Genomic DNA, 20,134 nt, shown 5'->3' on the forward strand with positions numbered 1-20,134 from the left:
ACGCTTGAAATCTTTGTTCTGCTATTTTAGCCTTAGCTGGGCATCTTATTGTCTGCTCTATGTATCTTGTTCAGGGATTAGCCAAAGATTTTGGCAGAAGTTATGCACAGACTTTGGAAATCCTCCTCCAAGCCCTTCTTTTTTTTTATTTTTATTTTTTTTTTAACGTTTATTTATTTTTTCAGACAGGGAGAGACAGAGCATGAACAGGGGAGGGTCAGAGAGAGGGAGACACAGAATCTGAAGCAGACTCCAGGCTCTGAGCTGTCAGCACAGAGCCCGACGCGGGGCTAGAACTCACGGACCGCAAGATCATGACCTGAGCCGAAGTCGGCCGCCTAACTGACTGAGCCACCCAGGTGCCCCCCAAGCCCTTCTTTTTGGTCTTTCCTCACTTTCATACTTTCCAGATACTGTGTAGTCCTGAACTCTGTCTTCTGATTCCTAAAGCCAGCAGGATGCTGGAAAAGCCAAATGATAAGAAATGCATCAAGAGTTACTCTCTTTTTCCAAGTGTCAACTCCCATTTATGTCAGTTGCTCTCTAGTGCCTTCAGACAGTTTTTTGTTTCTATTTTGGCCAGAGTTTATACTTGTTATCTGCTGGGAAGATAGGTTCAATGTGAGCCAATCTACCATAACTGGAAGCACAGCTTTTTGGTCGCCCGTGTTAAGAGTTTCTTCTTGTGTCAGTCTATGCTGGTAATTTATGGATTTTTCTAATTTTTACTATTTTTTTTCTTTTGCTTATTTCACCAGGTATTGTAAGAAGGTGAGTTCTGTAATACAATTTCAGTTCCAGTATGGGAATCTCAGTTTTTTTCACATTTTGTTACCGATAATTGGCAACATTTTTGTTTGTTAGGGGTATGTAAAATAATGATGCATCTCACATCTCACAGGAAAGGCAATTTTTATCTGATTTGATACGAGAGATATATCTGGCTGTTCTGTATATTCTTGTTCCTGTAGTGCTAGCTCAAGTTCTCATTGCTGTCTCTTAACTGGTGCCATCGTCTGCAGCACGGGCCTATTCCGATCTGTCTTCTATACCCCAGTCGTAGAGATCATCTTAAAATCTTATTCATGCCACTTTTTCCTCTGTAACTTTCACAATTGAAATTTAAGTTCTTCAGTTAGAAGACAGACTCTTTTTTGTGGGTGTTCTGACTTAAAGATACACACTGGACCCAAACAATGCAGGTTTGAACTGCATGGCTCCATATGTACACAGAGCTTTTATACCATAGTACTGTAAATGTATTTCCTCTTACGCTTTTCTTGACATCTTTTCTCTTTCTTACTTTGTTGTAAGAATACAGCATATAATACATACGACATGCAAAATATGTGTTAATCAACTGTTCATGTTATCAGTAAGGTACCTAGTCAACGGCAGGCTATTTGTAGTTAAGTTTTGGGGGGTCAGAAGTTCCATGCAGATTTCTGACTGTGTTCGGGTTGCCACCCCTAATCCTTGTGTTGTTCAAGGGTCAGCTGTAGTAATTTGGGGCTGTGGGCTGCATTATATTAAAGCTCTACACCGAGGTTGTCAGCAGAGGCCTATTTGTTGGTATGCGGTGGGAAGGGACAAATCGCCGACACCAACTGGTCATCGTTCACATTGCCATCCTATCAGTTCAAAATCCTCAGCACGTAAGTCTGAATCTCATGGCACCAGCATATCCTTTCTGGTTGGCTCCTAATGGAATTTATTTTATTTGGCCCATGGCTTGGCTAATTTGAATCCCAACCTTACTAACTGGTTTTGGGAAAAGCCAAGACATCAGACAGGTTGCTCAGGGTAGCAATCAAACAGAGAGACGTTACATGGAACAGTTCAAAGGTCATTTCTAGGTTTTGATTTATCTTCTAACGTGTCTCTGTGTAGGTCATAGAGAAGTAGGTCTTCCTGTCTCACTGACCCAGCTTCCGTCAGATTGCCGCATTAGGAGCGAGGTCTTTATCACACCTGCTTGCTTGCTTCTATCTCTCTTATTTGTCTCTCGAGTCATTTTGGTGATTTGAAGATTGTCCTCCAGTAGACTTCTTGTGAAGTGCCCATGGAAATGATATTCTCTGATTTCTTACAGTTTGTATGTGGCCTATATAAAAAATCATTTGATAAAACCCTTAGCTCAGATTTTCATTCCTTAAGGATCTTAAATATCTTTACCCAGTGCCTGGTGATGTAAAGTTTTGCCGAAGAAAAGTTTAATGACAGACTGACTTTCTTTCCCTCATTAGTGCCTTGGTCTTTGTGTTCAGATAGCCAGCACATTTTTCGCTTTTTATTTAAAACCCAGTAATTTTGCTAGAAGTCATGATGTTGGACACTTGTGACTGATTTTATAAGTATTTAGGTACTATTTGAATTGCTAGGCTTGAGTCTCTTTTATTTCGGGAAGACTTCCGGAATTGTAATTTTTTAGCATCTGAACCATTCCACTGTTACGTTTTCTTTCCAGTGGTACGTTGTGCAGGTATCTTGGATTTCTTTTCCTAGCTTCTGTTTTAGACTATCACCTTCTTGCACATGTTCCTTCCTGCCTTCTTTCCTTTTTGCTTCCTTGATACATTTTTTTCCCCTTTTTCACCTCCTGTGACTTTCGTTTATTTGCTCTTGTGTTCCTTTTAGCTCAGCCTTTATTTCTGGAATGATTTTGTTTCGAATTTGCTTTGGGGCTCTATCACTGAATTTCAGAATTTTTCTAGCTCTGATTGACACGAGTCCTTTCTTGTCTCCTAGCATTTAAAACATTTCTCGTCAACCCATAGGTAGCTAATGTGTACTGAGCATCTTGTGGGCAAACTCTGTGGCATTTCTGTCCATTTCTTCTTGCAAATGGGGACCCAGAAGCACAAGCCTGTGTGGGTAGTCCTGGAAGGTCGCAGAGTCAGTGGCTGGATCCAAAGTGAGTCCTCCTCACCTTCGTACTGTTTTCAGGGTTTTTCTGAATCTTACTTTGGAGCTTCCACTCAGAAATGCTTTCTTGGCACTCCAGCCGTGAAGCACATGGATGGATAAGTAAATTCTAGACTGTTTCTGATTTTTCTAGAGTGAAATCTTTACGAGTGTTTTACTAATGTTTGTTTTCTACATGGTGGTTTGGGGAGAATAGTCTCAAGAGAGCAGTAATTTTAAAATAATGTGTCCCCTAGTGCATTTTCCCTAAAATTTCACTCTCTTAAGTAAGCACATAATTCCACATACTTCTTTATATCTGTTTCTGTTTCTCATATGAACTCCTGCTTTTTTCTCTTACCTATGAACTGGAAATGATAAGAATAAAATCTGCTTCTGTAGGTTCCTTTTTGGGGAAAATGGGTCCTATAAGGACTTATTACCAAGAGCTGCTGGTGGGTTTGATGCTGTTGCTACCTCTTATCAGGGACGCAGTATGTCAGTTATTTGCAGGCATCGTGACCTTTGACTTTTCTGAATGTATAGAACTATGTTTCCTATTGATTTTGCATAGTTCTGGTTTTGCTATGTTGGTGTTCTTAACAAGCCATCATCATCTTGCTTATCAAGGACACTATCTATTTGGCACCTGAAGAAGTGACATTTGGGGGTGGGTTTCCTTCTGCTGCATCTATGACATGCATAAATGCCCCCCTTAAGCTTTGGATTTCCTCTTTACCCCATTTCAAATCAGCAAGAACCTTTCAGAGGAAATCTGGGGACATTAACAGGTGGTGGGAATTGTTATGCCCGGCTGAAGAGTGAGGCCTGGCATAACTGTGACGAGAGAGGTGCCCTTGAACGTGGCTTGGGTGAGCTTCATAGCCAGCTTATGGTGGCAGTATAGCTGCACGGGTCCCTGGACTGTGAGCTCCCCGAGGGCAGGCCTCACACCCCAACCCCCCCTCCCGCCCCCATCCTCCAGAACCTGGCATCCTGTTTACAGAGCATGGATGGGTTTCCCTTGATGTGCCCTGTGTCCCCGAGAACTGTCATTAGAGTACCAGTGCCCCAGAGTGGAGCCCGCACCAGGGCGCAGTGTCAGAAAGCCCGACTGGAGACCTCTGTGTGCCCAGCCGAGTCAGACCCTGGTTCTGTGGGTCGGCTTCCCCGTCTCTTGACGAGGCTCTTGCAGTGTGTGCGTTCTGAGATCCCAGTTTCAAGTGCTTGGCTCACTGATGCCACAGAATTCCAGACCACGTTCTGGAAGAATGGCTTTGTATTTCATTACATAGCCAGATGGGGGAGGCTGCTTTTCTTCTTCTTTTTCCCTTGTTTTCTTTTCTTTTTCTTTCTTTCTTTCTTTTTTTTTTTTTTTTTTTTTTTGAGGTAGGCAATGGGATTCCAGAAGACTGGCAGTTTGTTAACTACAGCTGAGTCGTTGTAAGTGTGCTTAATTTGAGTGAAGCGTATTTGCAGACAGTTTAGGAAATAAATCTGGGAAACCATTTGTGATTCTTTGTAGTCGACTTTGAGAAAGAAAATGGCTATATTGTAGATTTATTTTATTCTTTGATTATAAAAGTAATACATGTTTCCTGCAAAAAAGGCAGAAAACACGAGAACACAAATAACCATCCCCGTAATCCTACCCCCTGAATCCTCCCACTGTATTCTTTTTGGTGTACTATCCTCTTAGATTTCCTTTCGGATGGATGGATGAATGGATGGATGGATGGATGGATGGATGGATGGATGGGTGGATGGGTGGCTGGGTGGGTGGATAGACAGGCAAATACACAACATAAGTATTAAAATGAAAATTAAATCATGCTAATAATATCTCTTTCAATCATGATACAATATATATGAAGGAAAAATTTCCATGTTCATTAACTTAGGCAGGCACCTTTGTTTTTAATGTCTGTGTGGTATTTTATAGGCTTGGTGAACCATGATTTATAAAACCAATCCTCGATTAATGGGCATTTAAATTGTTTCGGTTTTGTAAGTCTTTAAACAGTGCAGAAAATTTCCTTACCCACATACATTTGTTGGACGGTCCTATAATTCCATTCGTGTAAAATTCTAAAAGGAGATTTAAAAGTATTCAGTTACCAAGTTTTCTATACACAGGCCAGGACTGATTTCTTTCTCTATTATTCTCTTTTATCCATGCCTATTTGACAAGTGGAAACATATCGTTAACTTGTTTTAATTAGAGTTTGGGTTACCAATGAGTTCAGTACTTTTTTGTGCATTTGTTGGAATTTTTCATTCTTTTTATGTGAATTACCTGTTTACAACCTGCGTCTATGTTCTACTGAGTATTTATTTTAGTGATTTGTAAGAGCTACTCATGCATCATGGTAATTAACCTATAGTTTTTCTCACTCACGTTTCTTTCATTGTGATTTGGGAGTGTGTGTTTTTAACCAAACCAAGAAAAATATTGATGTCGTCAGGCAGATCCATTATTTAAGTGATTCGGGGCTGTAATGTGTGTCTTGGAAAGGACTTCCCACCCAGAGATTGTGTTCTGTGTAATATTCATCTTAACTTTCTTCTGCTTTTACGGTTTGATTCTTCTACTTGATGAACCGTTTACCTAAGGTTTATCCCAGCACAAGCTAGCAGGTAGATTAATTTAACTTTTTTTCTAAAATGTTCTGCCAGTCATTTCAACACCATTTAGTACATAGTTCGTCGTGCTTTTGGTTCATTCAAGTCTTAAATTTTTGCCAGGCAGGTGAAGATGAAAAGGAAACACTGAATATTCAAATGGATCTTTGACACCGTCAATAAACGAAAATTCTTTTGTCTGAACAGAGGTCTCCTGGGAGAGTCAATCCGTCAAAAATTCCAAAAGGGAGTGCCCTCACAGCTCTGTTTCATCCGAAGAGGTCTGGAAAAACTGCTCCCTGGAAGAAGTTGAGACGGCCTTCTGCCAGGAGGTAAGAGGGTCTCCCTAATGCCCGGGTTCTCTAAAGTGCGAGCACAGGAGATTGACAGCTGTGGAAAACCATTAGGTCTGGACGCTATTTCTAGGCATCGTGTGGATCCTGCCTCCACCTCCTGGGACCCTGAGGCCTCCTCCAACCTGTCGTGACAGCCTGTCCGTAACAGTACTGGTGCTGAGAGGCTGGTTCCGACATATCTCTTTTGTGCTGCTCACGCACTTAATCTGGTGAAGAAGATTCCAGACTCCTGTGAGGACGTGAGGCATCTTTATTGAGCAAAATAAAGGAAAACTTGAGTAAATGAAGAGGTCTTTTTTGGTTCTTGGGTTGGAAGATTCAAAATTAATGTCTGCTCTCCCTATTTCTGGATGGATATACATATATATTTTTTTCTTTTGAAAAGTAGTAATAGAGGACCACATAACAATATATCACATAAAAATATAAAGGTATGCTAAGCCTGTATGGCACTGGTACAACCATCTGACATTCAAATTGACGTAAGATAATAGTTGGGTGATGGATCAGTCTGTGTCTGTGAATTCAGCATATGATATCAGGCATTCCAGTAAAGTGTGGCAGGGATGCGGAGTGGCTCACTGGGTAATTATTATTGGAAAAATTCACTAGCCAGCCGTGCAGGGGGAAAAAAAGCTCGTAACCTGCCATTCTTCACACCAAAATTCTGTATGAATCAACTATTTAAAAGTACTGTGGGTGAAAATTTTTTAATCTTGAAATCGAGACTACCTTTCGAGCATGATGCAAAGCCCAGAAACCATAAAGAAAAAGATGCTACATCTGATTACATTAAAATGAAAAGCTTTTGTACAGCAAAACTTTGTGTAAGCAAATGATAAACTTGACAAAGTATGTGCCATGTAAACCACAGACTAAGGTGCGTCGAGCTTTTAAAAACGAATGTAAGGTGTTCAGTAGAAAAATGTCAATGAGGAAAAAAATTAACAGAAGCCAGTGTTGATCAAGGTGTTGGAGAAGTGAGTCTGTAATATTGTGTTGGTAAATTAGTAAAGCTTTGTTTTCTCTTGTTGTGGTTAATAAATTTATTGTTTTCATAAAAACAGAACCATTACAAAATACATTAGTGTTACAAAAAAAAGTAAGCAATTCTGAAAAGTACAAAGAAGAAAGTATAAATTATTCAAAATCCACCGCCCAGAAATAATCAAAGGCAGCATTTGGTGAACATAATTCTCGGCCCGTCTTTATTCATATATATAGAAGGATGACTGCCTCGGTGGGTGGGTGGGCGGATACATAGATAGAAATAATTTTATAAGAAGAGAATCATGCTCCTTGTACAAATAAGATGTATTTAACGTAAATGTCTTTGAATTTACCAGAAGCAAAGGAGACATCACCACCCTCTCCACCCTCGTAATTAACCCTTTTGTGGGGCCCGCTGGGTGCGAGGCAGGGTCCTCCTCAGTCTTCACAGCAGCTCCGTGAGCCAGGCCCTGCTATCATCCCAGCTTCAGCTTGAGGAAACTGAGGCACAGAGAGGTTTAATGACGGGTCTAGAGTTCCCCTGCCAGTGAGGCCTGGGCCAAGTTTAAACCCAAGCCCTTGCTGACAGTGCTGTCTTCAAGTGAAGCTGAAGATATTTCTGTACTTTGGACAAATATTTCTTTACCACAAGATAATATCAGGTCCCAAAAGGGACTTTGAGACAAGAAGAGAATTAAGAAAGCCATTAAGAGTTGCAGAAATTACGGTGTTTTTGAAGGATCTTTCGATCGCAGGCGGTACGGGTGGGCTCTCGCTTCCCGGTGTTCCTTCCCACCTCACAAGTTTTGTTGTTTCTATTTTGTCCTTAGCCAGGGTTTACCATGATATTTACATTCTATTCCGGTCCTATAATTTCCCCGGTTGTTTGGCCTTCGATGTGTATTTACGTGGGTTTAAGACACATGACTATTCTCCAGCGTTTACCGTAGTTAATCCCTTTCTGAGTTCATTATTTTGATTTATTTTTTGGCTGGCTGGATTTCATAGCCAAGTAATTTCCTTAAGAAAGGCTCATGGGGGCTTTATTCCCTTTGTTTTTTTCATGTTTGAGACTGTCTGCCTCTTACTTTTCTACCAGAAACACTTGGCTGGGTGTAATTCTTCCATCTTGCTTTCTTTTCCTCAAGATGTTGTAAGCCTTGTTCCGTTGTCTTCTGTTCTTGTTTTATTAAGTTTAGTTATTTACTTTAACAGAGACAGAGTGTGTGTGTGGGCGGGGGAGGGGAGAGGAAAGAGAGAGAGAGAGGGAGAGAGAGAATCCCAAGTAGGCTCCACCAGCACGGAGTCCAGTGAGGGGCTCAAACTCATGACTGTGAGATCATGACCTGAGCTGAAGTCAAGAGTTGGATGCTCAGCTGACTGAGCCACCCAGGCGCCCCTGGCATTGGGTGTCCTGAAGAAGCCTGAGCTCACTGATTTTTTTTTTTCCCCCTTATAGGTAATTCCTTTTTTCTACCTGGATGCCTAAAGTATATATTCTCTTTAATCCTTGAAATTAAAAAGCAAAACTAAGCCATACTGGCACGGAGCATTTTATGTCAAAGTTTCCTGGAACACAGTGTGTTCTTTTGAGGTACAGATTCAGTCCGTCATTTCCAGAAAACTTCTCCTGTGTCACTAAAATCCTCTCCTGCTCTCTGTCCCTCTGCCTTCGCAGCATCTTTCCTCCCTTCAGTGTTATTCCCAGTTACCCTCACACTGGGTCGTCGTCGTCCTCGACAGCTGCCGCCTTCTCCCAGCTTGCCTTCAGCCTTTTTCCCCTGCCTTCGTTCGGAGTCTTTCAAGCCTTTCCTTTGTTATTAATTTTAATTCAGACTTGCGTCTTACGCTGTTATTTCTAATTTCTTTATTAGGTCCTGTAATGATACTATTTTTGTTCTCAATATTCCTAGCTTTGCAATATCCCTTCTTTTTCATTGTTTTATCATCTTGACTTCAAGCTTTTCTTATCATGAATTCATAGTCTTAGTTTCTTTTTATGGCACGAAACCTTTGTAGGTGATCACGTGTTTATATTTTTTTGTATTATGTTTCCTTAGACTGGGTTCTTTGTCTTTTGCCTGATCTGCCTGCCTTCCTTCCTTCCTTCCTTCCTTCCTTCCTTCCTTCCCTCCTTCTCTCCTTCTCTCCTTCCTTTCTTTCCAAATTTCTATAGTTGCAAAACCACTTATTTTCATCCTGCTTGTGCTTAGGTTTTAAGTTTATTTATTTTGAGAGAGAGTGAGCGAGCAGGAAAGAGGCAAAGAGCGGGAGATAGAGAATCCCAAGCAGGCTCCATGCTGTCAGCGCAGAGCCTGATGTGGGACTTGAACCCACAAACTGCAAGATCATGACCTGAGCCAAAATCAACTGAACCGAAATCAAGAGTCAGACGCTCAACTGACTTAGCCACCCAGGCGCCCCTCCCCCATTCTTGATAGAGCTGTATTATTATTCTCACTTCTCTACAGTTTTCCATCATCTGCAACTACACAAATGATGCATTCTCTTACAGAGGGATGTTTAGATTGCTTCCTGGTTTGTGCTGATCCCAGTGATGCCGCTGTGAGTGGTTACATACGTATGTTTTGGGGCGTGTGCACAGACATCTCTCTAGGAATAGCTTACACCTAGGAGTGGAATTACCTGCTCGGTTGTAAGGGACATGCACCTCAGCTTTAACTGGCAGTATCGAACTTGTTTTATCTATGTGCTCTGACTGTTCAATTTCCCTCCACAGTGGAATGAGTTTTTGTATCACTTTCTAGAGTTATATGTGTGTATCATCAGTCCACTCTATATTCTTTTTTTTTTTTTTTTTTTTTTTTGAGAGAGAGGGGGGAGGCACAAGTGAAGGGCAGAGAGAGAGAGAGAGAGAGGGAGCGAGAGAAGTGGAGCTCACCCACAGTGGGACTCACGCTCACCGGATGCGGGGCTCAAACTCAGGAACTGTGAGATCACGACCTGAGCCGAAGTCAGAGTCAGATGCTTAACTGACTGAGCCACCAAGGCTCCCTGCAGTTGCAAATTGTTTTTCAAAATACCAATATACAGTCCCACCGGAAGCATATGAGAAAGAATTCCTGTCGTTCTGCCTACTCACCAACGCTTAATGTTGTTAGACTTTAACCTTTTTACATTCTGATGTGGCTAGAATGACGTCTGAGCTATCATTTTAATCTTTATGTGCCTTCCTACTGATGTGTCAAAGCTTTTGACATTTTGCAACCCTTCTTTAGAACATTTTTGGTCAAGGGGCGCCTGGGTGGCTCAGTCGGTTAAGCGTCCGACTTCGGCTCAGGTCATGATCTCGTGGTCCGTGAGTTCTAGCCCCGCGTCGGGCTCTGGGCTGACAGCTCAGAGCCTGGAGCCTGCTTCCGATTCTGTGTCTTCCCCTCTCTCTGCCCTCCCCCACTTGCACTCTGTCTCTTTCTCTCTCTCTCTCAAAAATAAACATTAAAAAAATTAACCGTTTTGGTAAAAATATATTCATTTAAAACAAATGTTTATTGAATGCCTCCAGCATGCCAAATTGTGCTTTATTCTAGGTAATTACGAGTGAACAAAACAGACACACCCAGCTCTCATGGAGATTGTACAAACTTACATCGGGGGAGAGGTGTTACACAAACACATTCACAAACACGATAAATAAAGGACAGGGTGTTACAACAGAGAATAACAAGGGGGACCTCATCTGGATTGGGGATCAGGGAAGCATTTGTCGAAATTAAATGTACAAACAGAAAATGGGTGTCCTTTTTACTGGTCTATCAATAATGTGATGGTGTGCCATGCAGCATTTAAAAGCATGATGTAGAGGGGCACCTGGGTGGCTCAGTTAAGCGTCCGACTTCGGCTCAAGTCATGATCTCATGGTTCCTGAGTTCGAGCCCCGCATCGGGCTCTGTGCTGGCAGCTCGGCCTGGAGCCTGCTTCGGATTCTGCGTCTCCCTCCCTCTCTGCCCCTCCTCTGCTCTCTCTTTCATTCAAAATAAATAAATAAGTAAACTTTAAAATAAATACACGTTAAAAATTTCATAAAAAATAAAAGCATGATGTAGATATGTATTAGTGCTTACAGAAAAACATTTCATGATATATTGTTAAATGAAAAAAAAAATCTGTCAAATCTGGATGTATAGCCATGATCCCAATTTTATAAAGTAGTATGTTTATATGATCGTTACGAGAGTTTCTGGAACACTATGTAAAAAAAAATTGGATGGAGAGACTTCCAAGTATCTTTATGTCCTCCTTTTTACTTTGCTGAATTGCTTGGTTTTTTTTTTTCCTTTTATAAAGAGTAACCATTGAAAATTTCCTTTTATAAAGAGTAACCATTGAAAATTCCTTGGTATCATGTCACCAAGACACTATTTCTGTTTCCTACCCCGCTTTTTTCCTAAAAGCTCTTGATGGTGTCAGAAACACTCTCTTGAAAAAAATCTCATTGGAGACCAATGTCATCAAGATATTAAAAGTGGATTTCATTAATCCAGTAAATACACCGAGACTATACCCCACATCTGGCTCTGGCTTCTCTCTGTCAACCCACCTCCCCAAAAGAGAGAGGGGCAGATGCAGGCACATTTTGGGTTGGTTCTGTGCAACTTTCGAAGAGGTCTAGGCCCTGAGATTCTCTAAATATTTTTAAAGATTTTCCCGTTAGATTTCTGACGTTCCTGTGCAAGCTATGGGAATGTCAATAAATCTGCTTCTTATTCCTATAGTGGGTACAGATTCTTGTACGTGTATTTCCACGTTCCAGCAGGTTTTATGTTTGTTTGTTTGTTTGTTTTTCTAAGAAAGTCAACTTATACCCCAAGTTGATGGTTATTTTGTTTCTCATTGAAGTCAGGAAAGACCGAATTCAGACAAAGTGAAGAGGGTTGGAAATATTGGAGAATATTGTTATTACTCAATAATAAACAGCAGGAAAAACCTTTGGAAATAAAACCCATCTTCATAGTATTTTTATGAGTCATATAAAAATCAGCGGTTAACCGGCTCTACTGAATTTTAGAAGTTCCATAAAGCAAAACTCATTCACCCTGATTCTTTGTGATTCCCCATTTAAAAAAAGAAGAAGAAGAATTAAAGAAATGCACAACGTGTACTCTGTTTATGCAGCCTTTATATTAATGAGTTGCTTTACTCTGAAAGCTACTTCTGTTCTTAATAAAATGTCGCCGCCTTTTTTGTTTGATTGACCTGATTTAATCAAGAGACACGTAGCATGGGCTCACAGTAGGAATGGCTTGAAAGTATATTAAGAAAGATGTATCAAACTGGCACATCCAGCGAATATTTTTAGCTCTGAAATTTGAGGTGGAGCTATTATATGTGCTGTTTTTCCCGGAGAAACTTGTCTACCCTGTCAGTTGAGTAGCGGTGACTGGGGATAGTGTTCTGTAGCGAGCTCATCAATTAAACATTTGAAGTTCAGTACATGCCACCATAACCTTTTTGATCAGTTTTTGGAGGGGAAAAATGTGACGAGGTTTTGGTAAAAATAAGCTGGTTGAATAGCGCTTGAAGTGGGTTTCTGTGAATGCAATGCTCGAATTTTTATTCCCTGCAGCTTTCCAAGTCCTATGGAAAGGTTGAAAAAGCCCTGAGTGCAGGGGACCCCTCCAAAAGTGGCTGTGTGTCTTTGAATTACCTAAAGATTGTCTTCGACACCTTTGTGTACCGATTACCAAGGAGGATTTTTATCCAGTTAATGAAGAGGTAAGAGTCCCATTGTTTCCTTGACACTTTTTTCCCCCCAAACGTCAGCCAGGAGAATACGGCACAGCTTCATTTATTTTTTATTAATGTCTTCTACTTTTTTTTAGTGAAAATTTCAAACCCATGCAAAAGTAAAGAGAATAATATAATGAATCCACTAAGGTACTCAGCTTCAACATTCAACTCATGGTCAATCATTTATCTTCTTGCCCATTTTTCCTTAACCCTGGATATTTTTGAAACAAATACCAGACATCATATTTCACTGAAAAGGTCTCACTATGTCTTTCTAAAAGATAAGAAGTTTTTTTTTTTTAATTTTAATGTTTTATTTTTGAGAGAGAGAGAGTACAAGCAGGGGAAGGGACAGAGAGAGAGAGAGAGAGAGAGAGAGAGAGAGAGACAGAATCCAAAGCAGGCGAGAGAGAGAGAGAGAGAGAGAGAGAGAGAGACAGAATCCAAGGCAGGTGAGAGAGAGAGAGAGAGAGAGAGAGAGACAGAATCCAAAGCAGGCTCCAGGCTCTGAGCTGTTAGCACAGAGCCCGACGTGGGGCTCAAACTTGTGAACCGTGAGATCATGACCTGAGCCGAAGCCAGATGCTTAACTGACTGAGCCACCCAGGCGCCCCAAGAAGTCTTTTTAAGAACATGGTGGAAATACTGGTTTCACACCTAATAGAATTATCAATAATAGTAATACATACCTAGCCAGGGTTCAAATCTAACAGATTGTCCCAGATTTTCTTTTACAGTTTGAGTCCGGATCCAAATGAGGTCTGTACATTACAATAGATTGATTTGCCACAATTCTTTTTTTTGGTCTGTAGGGTCTCTCTCCATTTGTTAATTTGTTCCCTTATGACGCATTTGTAGAAGTCTGGATTGTTTATTACGTGGAGTTTCTTGCAACTGACATCTGACAACCGACATCTACAGTGACATTAACATGTTCTCCTGTCTCCCTCCCCCACCCTCTCCTGCCCCTAAATGGATAGATACACAGATATCTGTTCAGTTGTTCTGGCAACAATACTTCATAGGCAGTGGCAGCGAATGTGGACTGGTTGTCTCTCTTTTCGTGGTGTTAGCAGCCATGGTTGAAAGTACTTCTCTCCACGAATTCACTGGGGATTATAAGGTGGTGATATTTCACATCTATCCTTTCTTCTTTTATTGGTTGGAGTGCTTCTGTAATGAAAGTTTTCCCTCTTCAACTACTTGGCGACAGTGAGACACAGCTGGTCTAAGAAAGGCACAATGTCCTTGGTCCTTTCCTTTCACTTACCACCTTCCAAAATAGTGAATTGGTTCCTTAGCATACTCCGTAGGTGAGCAGTGAGTGGCTTTTCCTAAGTTACCACAAACTCATGAATGGAAACATATTTGATGTGTTGCAGTTCATCATTGTTCTCACTGATACTCAGTCGTTCCATCTTGGCCAGCGGGACCTCCTCAGTTAGCTCCCGAGACCTGTTGGTGCGACCCTGATCGTCCCCGGTAGGTCTCTTCCTTTCCGACATGGCAAAATGCTCCTGGCTCTTCTGGGACATCCCTTGCCCTCAACCTGGAATCAGCCATTTCTCTAAGGATCGGGATAATTGGCGGACACCTCGGGTTCTCTGGAAAGGAGAGGCAAGAGAGGAGGAGAAGGAAGAAATACTGTTAAGTGAGGCCAGCTAGACCCATTCTCCACAGCCTCCTCTTTCCTTCTCAGAGGTGAGCCCTGCGTATTGCCACTCTGGCTTCTAGAGTAAAAAGCAAGGTTTGGCCCTAGGAGTGAGTATTCCCATGGCTCAGAAAACAGCTGTTTTTCTGCCTGTACATGGTGACGATTTTTAGGAATTGCTCTGCTGAATAATGAAAAGCCATATAGTCATTTCTTTGTATTTCGTTTTCAAAATTACACAAGTCATAATTTAATGGCAATAATGAAACTGAGGAGCAGAAAGTCACAATACACCTTCTATAACGAATTTACCGTGTTCGTGTTTCCACATTCCCTTCACCTGTATCCACATACATATATCATTTTTACGTGTTTGTAATGGAAGTACCTCTACAGTTTTACATTGTGCTTTTTCAATGGGAATGCCAATTGTAGACACTCATCCTGTTGGGTTCATAGTCTTCCAACTTATCATTTGAATGGAGGCCTATTGAGTCCCTTTCTCTGCCAGATATCGTGGGAGGTGCTAGGAATATGGAAATAAATAATGAGTAGTCGCACAGCAACGGGGTTCAGCAGAGGAATGGCAGCTATGAAGACCACCGTGGACGCTCAGAGTGTACTTGTCAGGATGCCAAGGGCAGCCAGGTTTGCACTGTTGTGACAACCTGTTCTGACCAGGGACCCAGGGATTTCTGAGTCGTGCCCCCTGTCACATTCACCCCGAATTCCCAGTAGAACCGGGCACAAGGGAACAACAGCAAGTGAATACCCAAGTACGATATTTTGAATATCGTTTTAACGTTTCTTCATTTTCGAGAGACAGAGACAGAGCGCGAGCGGGGGAGGAGCAGAGAGAGAGGGAGACGCAGAATCCCAAGCAGGCTCCAGGCTCCGAGCTGTCAGCACAGAGCCCGACGCGGGGCTCGAACCCACGGACGGTGAGATCATGATCTGATCCCAAGTCTGACGCTCAACCGACTGACGCTCAACGCAGGCGCCCCCTAGTACTGATATTTTGAATTGTAAGTTAGGTTTGTTTTCTGGTGCACATATCTGCCAGTAAAGGTTTGTCCTGTCTTCCTGATCAACTGTTCCCTTTATAATTATGTAGTTATCTTTCTATCCCTCTGGCTTTCATGGTCTATCTTATCTGGTACTAAAATATCCATAACAGTTTTCTTTGGATATCTTGTCTCACTCTTATTGTCACTCTTTGTGTTTTAGGTGTGTTTCTCGCAAAATAGCATATCTGAATCTTAAAAATTCCAAAATGAACCCCTGGGCCTCTTTAGTGGTCAAGTGTAGTCTGTGTCCACTTATTGTGACGGGCATGGTTGGATTTTTCCCCTCTACCACTGTATTGTTTACTGTCTCTGATTTCTCGGCTCTGTGTTTTTCTCTTTCTCTCCTCCATCGTGTTTGTCTCTGTCCAAGTTTTCCTTCTCACACTTGTGTTCCCCTCTGCTGTCTTGAGAATTAAATATTTTATTTCTATTCTTACAGAGGAGGTGACCCTTAAATTTTTAACATGTGTTCTCAACTTAGAAAGCCCAAAGTTCACAATATTTCTACCGTCCTGAATATAACGAGCAGCTTCAACTTACATGTTACCAACGGCTAGTGTTTTCATGCAGCCTTGTTCTGACAACACCCAAATTAGACATTATTATTGTATTTTTTTATACAATCCATGTTTGTTTAGGCTTTCCCGTGTTTGCCGGTCTGTTTGCTCATCCCTGCTTCTTAAATCTCACCCCTCCTTCAGAATTCAATTTCCTGAAGTATATCCTGTAGTAGTCCTTTAAGTGAGGTGCTGTGAGTGGTGGGTTCAGTCTTGTTTTCAAAAGTGTCTATTTTCTACTTACTCTTTAATGAAGATTTTGCAGGGAATACAATCCTTGTCTGAGAGCTATTTTCTTGTAGCACTTCAGAGACGTTCTTCCCGGTCCTCTGGCCTCTAGTGTTGTTGTTGAGAGTCTGCTGTCTAATTACCAGTACTTTCTAAGTGATCTGTTTTTTCTTTTTTCTGGTTGCCTTCAAGATTTTCTATTTTTGTTGCTTTACGGTTTCCCCATGATGTGTCTTGCTAGCGATGTCTGTTTATTTAACCTTCCCAGCCACATGCTGTCTCATGGTGAGGATGAGTATTTTTCACGAATTCTAGAACATTCGCGGCTGTTGTTCTTTGAGGATTGTCTCTACCCCTTTCTCACCGGTCTTTTCTTCTGGAAGTCTCATTAAATATTTGTTGAACCTCCTCCTTCTATTTTTTCCCTCGTCTCCTAGACTCTTTGGCACTTCCCATGGCTTTGTCTGGGCGCCGTTCTGACTCTTTTCCTAGAATCTATTTTGGTTCACTAACTCTCTGCCATGCCAGATCTCTTCCCGGTCTTGCACAGTCCAGGTCTCCTATGCCCAAATGAGCATTAAACCCCAGCCTCTTAGTGCCAGCATGAGATCCCGGGGCCTGTAGCACAGCCTGCCCTGTCCGGGTCTGATGCACTCCCTGGGCTCTCGTGGCCATAACTCACATTCCCACTGCACCACAGTCCGTTCCCTCCACGCCTCTAGCACCTGTGCATTTCCCCTTCTTGTTTTCAACTTCCGCCATATGTTTTAAAATAATCTTGTTGATGTATTTATTCCAGTAGTCATTGAAATTTTTGATGTGTTTGTTGATATATTTCTGTGATGAGACCAGGAGGCTTGGGGAGAGATCCACTGTGTTGCCAGAAATCTTACCTTAATGTGTTCATGCTGGCTGGGAAGTTAGAAAAGTCTCCAGAGAGTCAACAGAACTGAATGGGAGCTTTGAGAGGTGAAGAGGAGTTTCCCACACGGGTGGCCGGAGAAAGACATTCCATCCAGAGGAATCAAACAGCACGTCACAGGGACTGGTTTGATGGGGTCACGATCCCTTGTTAGGGCTCTTTAATTTTATATACCAACATGTTTTTAACCATTACACTGCATTTGAGTCTTTAGTCTCTTTTTAGTTTTGCATATGTTTGTTTGTTCATTTGCTCAGCCAGCCCACAGATCGTTCTGGAGCCTGTACTGTGTAACCCGGCACTGTGCTCACTGGGGGCCCAATGGAGAGGAGGCTATGACCCCTGCCCTCAAAGAATGTTACTTGCTGGCGGGTGAGACAACATGCGGAGACATACCAGTAGTGGAAGGAAGGGCGCAGGGTGACAGGGCTGTCCTGAGAGTGATGGGGAGAACCTTGGACCCTCTGGGACGGCTCTGGAAAGGCCTCTCTGCAAAGGTGAAGTTTAAACAAAGACCTGAGACGTCAGGAGGAGAGCCCTGGGAAGGGCTAACCCATGGACGATGTTCTGGGGCCTGGCAGGAGTTGGCAAGAGGGAGTGAGAGGTGAGGTAGAGGGAAGGCAAGGGCCTGGGAGGGGACTGGGGTCGGGATCATTGCTGAGGGGGTCGAGGACAGGCTTTGAGTCAGATTCAAGGCTAGAGTGTGAATACTTTGGTGCATTTTTATAAGGATTGCCAAATTGCTCTCTGAAAAGATAGTCATGATTTATATTGTCAACATCGTGTGGATGTTCTAGTTTCCTACTCTTTCCAGCATTGAATATTAACATTGTTTTAAAATATTGATAGCTTAAGAGGTATAAAATGGTGCCTCATTATCGTTTTAATTTATATTTCTTGGAGCGATATTGAGCTTGGACATTTCCACGAGCCTGTGTGCTGATTGTATCTCCCCTGACGTGAATTCTCCTCATGTCCTGATTGGTTAATGCCCCCACTGATGGTTTTTTAAGTCAATTTTATCACCTTTTTGTTTAACAATTTTTTAGAATTAATTAATTATTAAGAGAGAACCCTTTTCTGTCATAAGCAGAATATTTTCTTGTAGATATTTTTCCCAGCTTGCCGCTTCCCTTTCATTTATGTGATACCTCATTGTTTAGAAGTTTACATTTTAATATAATCAAATACATTAATCTTCTTTGGGGATGTCTTCTGTTGCTTAATCTATAAATTCATCATTCTTACTCAGCCTTGAGAAAAACGCTTTCTACTCTGCTTGTTTTTTTTTTTTTTTTTTTTTTTTATTCTTTGAAAACAAAACACTTTAATCCATCTTGACCTAAGGTGGGTATCCAAATTAAATTTTTTTTCCCAAATAGATAATCTATTTTACCACCACCACTTGTGAAATAATTCTTTCCCCATTGTTTCTAATGTCTGCTTTGTCAGGCATTCGATTCTCTCCACAATTTGGTTTAACGTGTCCTTCTAGTGTGTTCTATCAGTCTAGCTTTCTCTTGTATGTGGACGTTTCTATCCAGTGCTCGGTCTACACTGACCCATCCAACTGCCCTTTTATTTTCTGTTTTACCTTTAGAAAGGACATTGGGTTCCCTGCACTGTCACATTTATTTCTTGAATTTCATCATTATGTCACCTCCTAGAAAGAGAGAATCTGCAGGATTCTACCATGAAAACACTGGCCCTCACAAAACCGGCTTTAGAGGTGGGACTGGGGACCTGCAGTGAGTGACATTGTTTACTTACCACGACGAGTCCATGATTGTGTTGGGCCAATTCTGTATGGCTTTCATATCTAAAAAACGAGCGAGAAGTTTACTAAAAAATCGGTACACAAGTGTTCACAGCAGCTCTATTCCTCATTGCCCCAAACTGGAACCAGCCCAGATGTCCCTGAGCAGGTGATTGGGTAGGCAATCCGGTTCATCTAGACGCTGGCGTATTTCTCAGCAATAGGAGGGAGTGGATGAATCTCAGAGACATTCGAAGGGAGCTGGTCTCGAAAGTTGCTACTCTAGGATCCTGTCTAGGTGACATTGTGGAAAAGGCGGGACAAGAGGATCGGAGAAGGGGTCAGTGGTTTCCAGGACTCAAGGCGGGGGAGGCCTGGCTCCAGAAGGGCAGCGCGAGGGAGGTTTTGGGGTGGTGGGGCCTTTCTGCATCCTGGGTGCGGCGGTGGTTGTGTGAATCCGTACATGTTAAAACTCCTAAAAGTATATACATCAAAGGAAAAAGTCCATTTCAGTGCATTTTAATTGGCTAAATAAAATTTTTAAATATGTCCTTTAAAAAAAAAAAGGCAAACAACACAGTAAAGAATAAGGCAGGAAGTAAAATAAAATCTAAACCCTCATACTAAAATAGTTTGAAAAATTATTCTTACTATCCAATTCAAGAATGGATAGTAAAGGGGGAAAAAGTCATCTTTTTTAATTTGTTGTTTTTTTAAAAAAATACTCAAGATCTAGGGCCTAAATTGAAACCTCTAACATCTTGGTAATAAGACATAAAATCTTGATCCAAATAATATTTTAGAGATTTTAAAAATCTGTTTTCCTTATACATATATATGTGTGTATATATACGTATACATATACATATACATATACATATACATATACATATACATATACATATACATATACATGTATATATGTGTGTGTGTGTATATATATATATATATTTTTTTTTTTTAACGTAATGGTAGGCTTTAATTGAACAGCTCACTTGACCTTTATTGCTAACATGCTGTGTTTTCAATATCACCTAGGCTTTTATACAAGACACAGCTGGTAAAAGGTGTTTAAATATGAAGAGTGAGGTTTGAGGGAGAGCCGAGAGGGTGGAATAAACGCGCTGACTTGCTATAACTTGCCTATTCACCAGATGCTTCCTCCATCCAACATGCGAGCAGGTTCTCGCTCAGAAACATCTCCTGGTGAGAATTTTCCCATTCACTCTGGTAACATTACTGGCCTGACGGAAGCCATAGAAGCAGACACAATAAGCCATTTAGCCCAAATCACATTAAATGTAGAAGCAACACCCAGTATCGCTTCTCGGCC

General features: G+C 41.5%; 1 protein-coding gene across 8 annotated transcripts in view; it reads left to right on the forward strand.

Annotated features, from left to right (window-relative positions):
• EFCAB6 (EF-hand calcium binding domain 6) overlaps nucleotides 1–20,134 on the forward strand; it is a 249,752-nt gene that overhangs the window by 79,672 nt on the left and 149,946 nt on the right. For all 8 annotated transcript variants that reach the window (XM_086712072.1, XM_086712076.1, XM_086712079.1 and 5 more), the window contains 2 exons: nucleotides 5,734–5,858; nucleotides 12,457–12,605. In XM_086712072.1, the coding sequence (XP_086568198.1) occupies nucleotides 5,734–5,858; nucleotides 12,457–12,605 (274 nt within the window). The remainder of the gene's footprint in view (nucleotides 1–5,733; nucleotides 5,859–12,456; nucleotides 12,606–20,134) is intronic.

This window comes from Puma concolor, chromosome B4 (assembly GCF_028749965.1).
Source record: "Puma concolor isolate L17-30 chromosome B4, mPumCon1.1.hap2, whole genome shotgun sequence".
In the NCBI taxonomy this organism is placed as follows: Eukaryota; Metazoa; Chordata; class Mammalia; order Carnivora; family Felidae; genus Puma; species Puma concolor.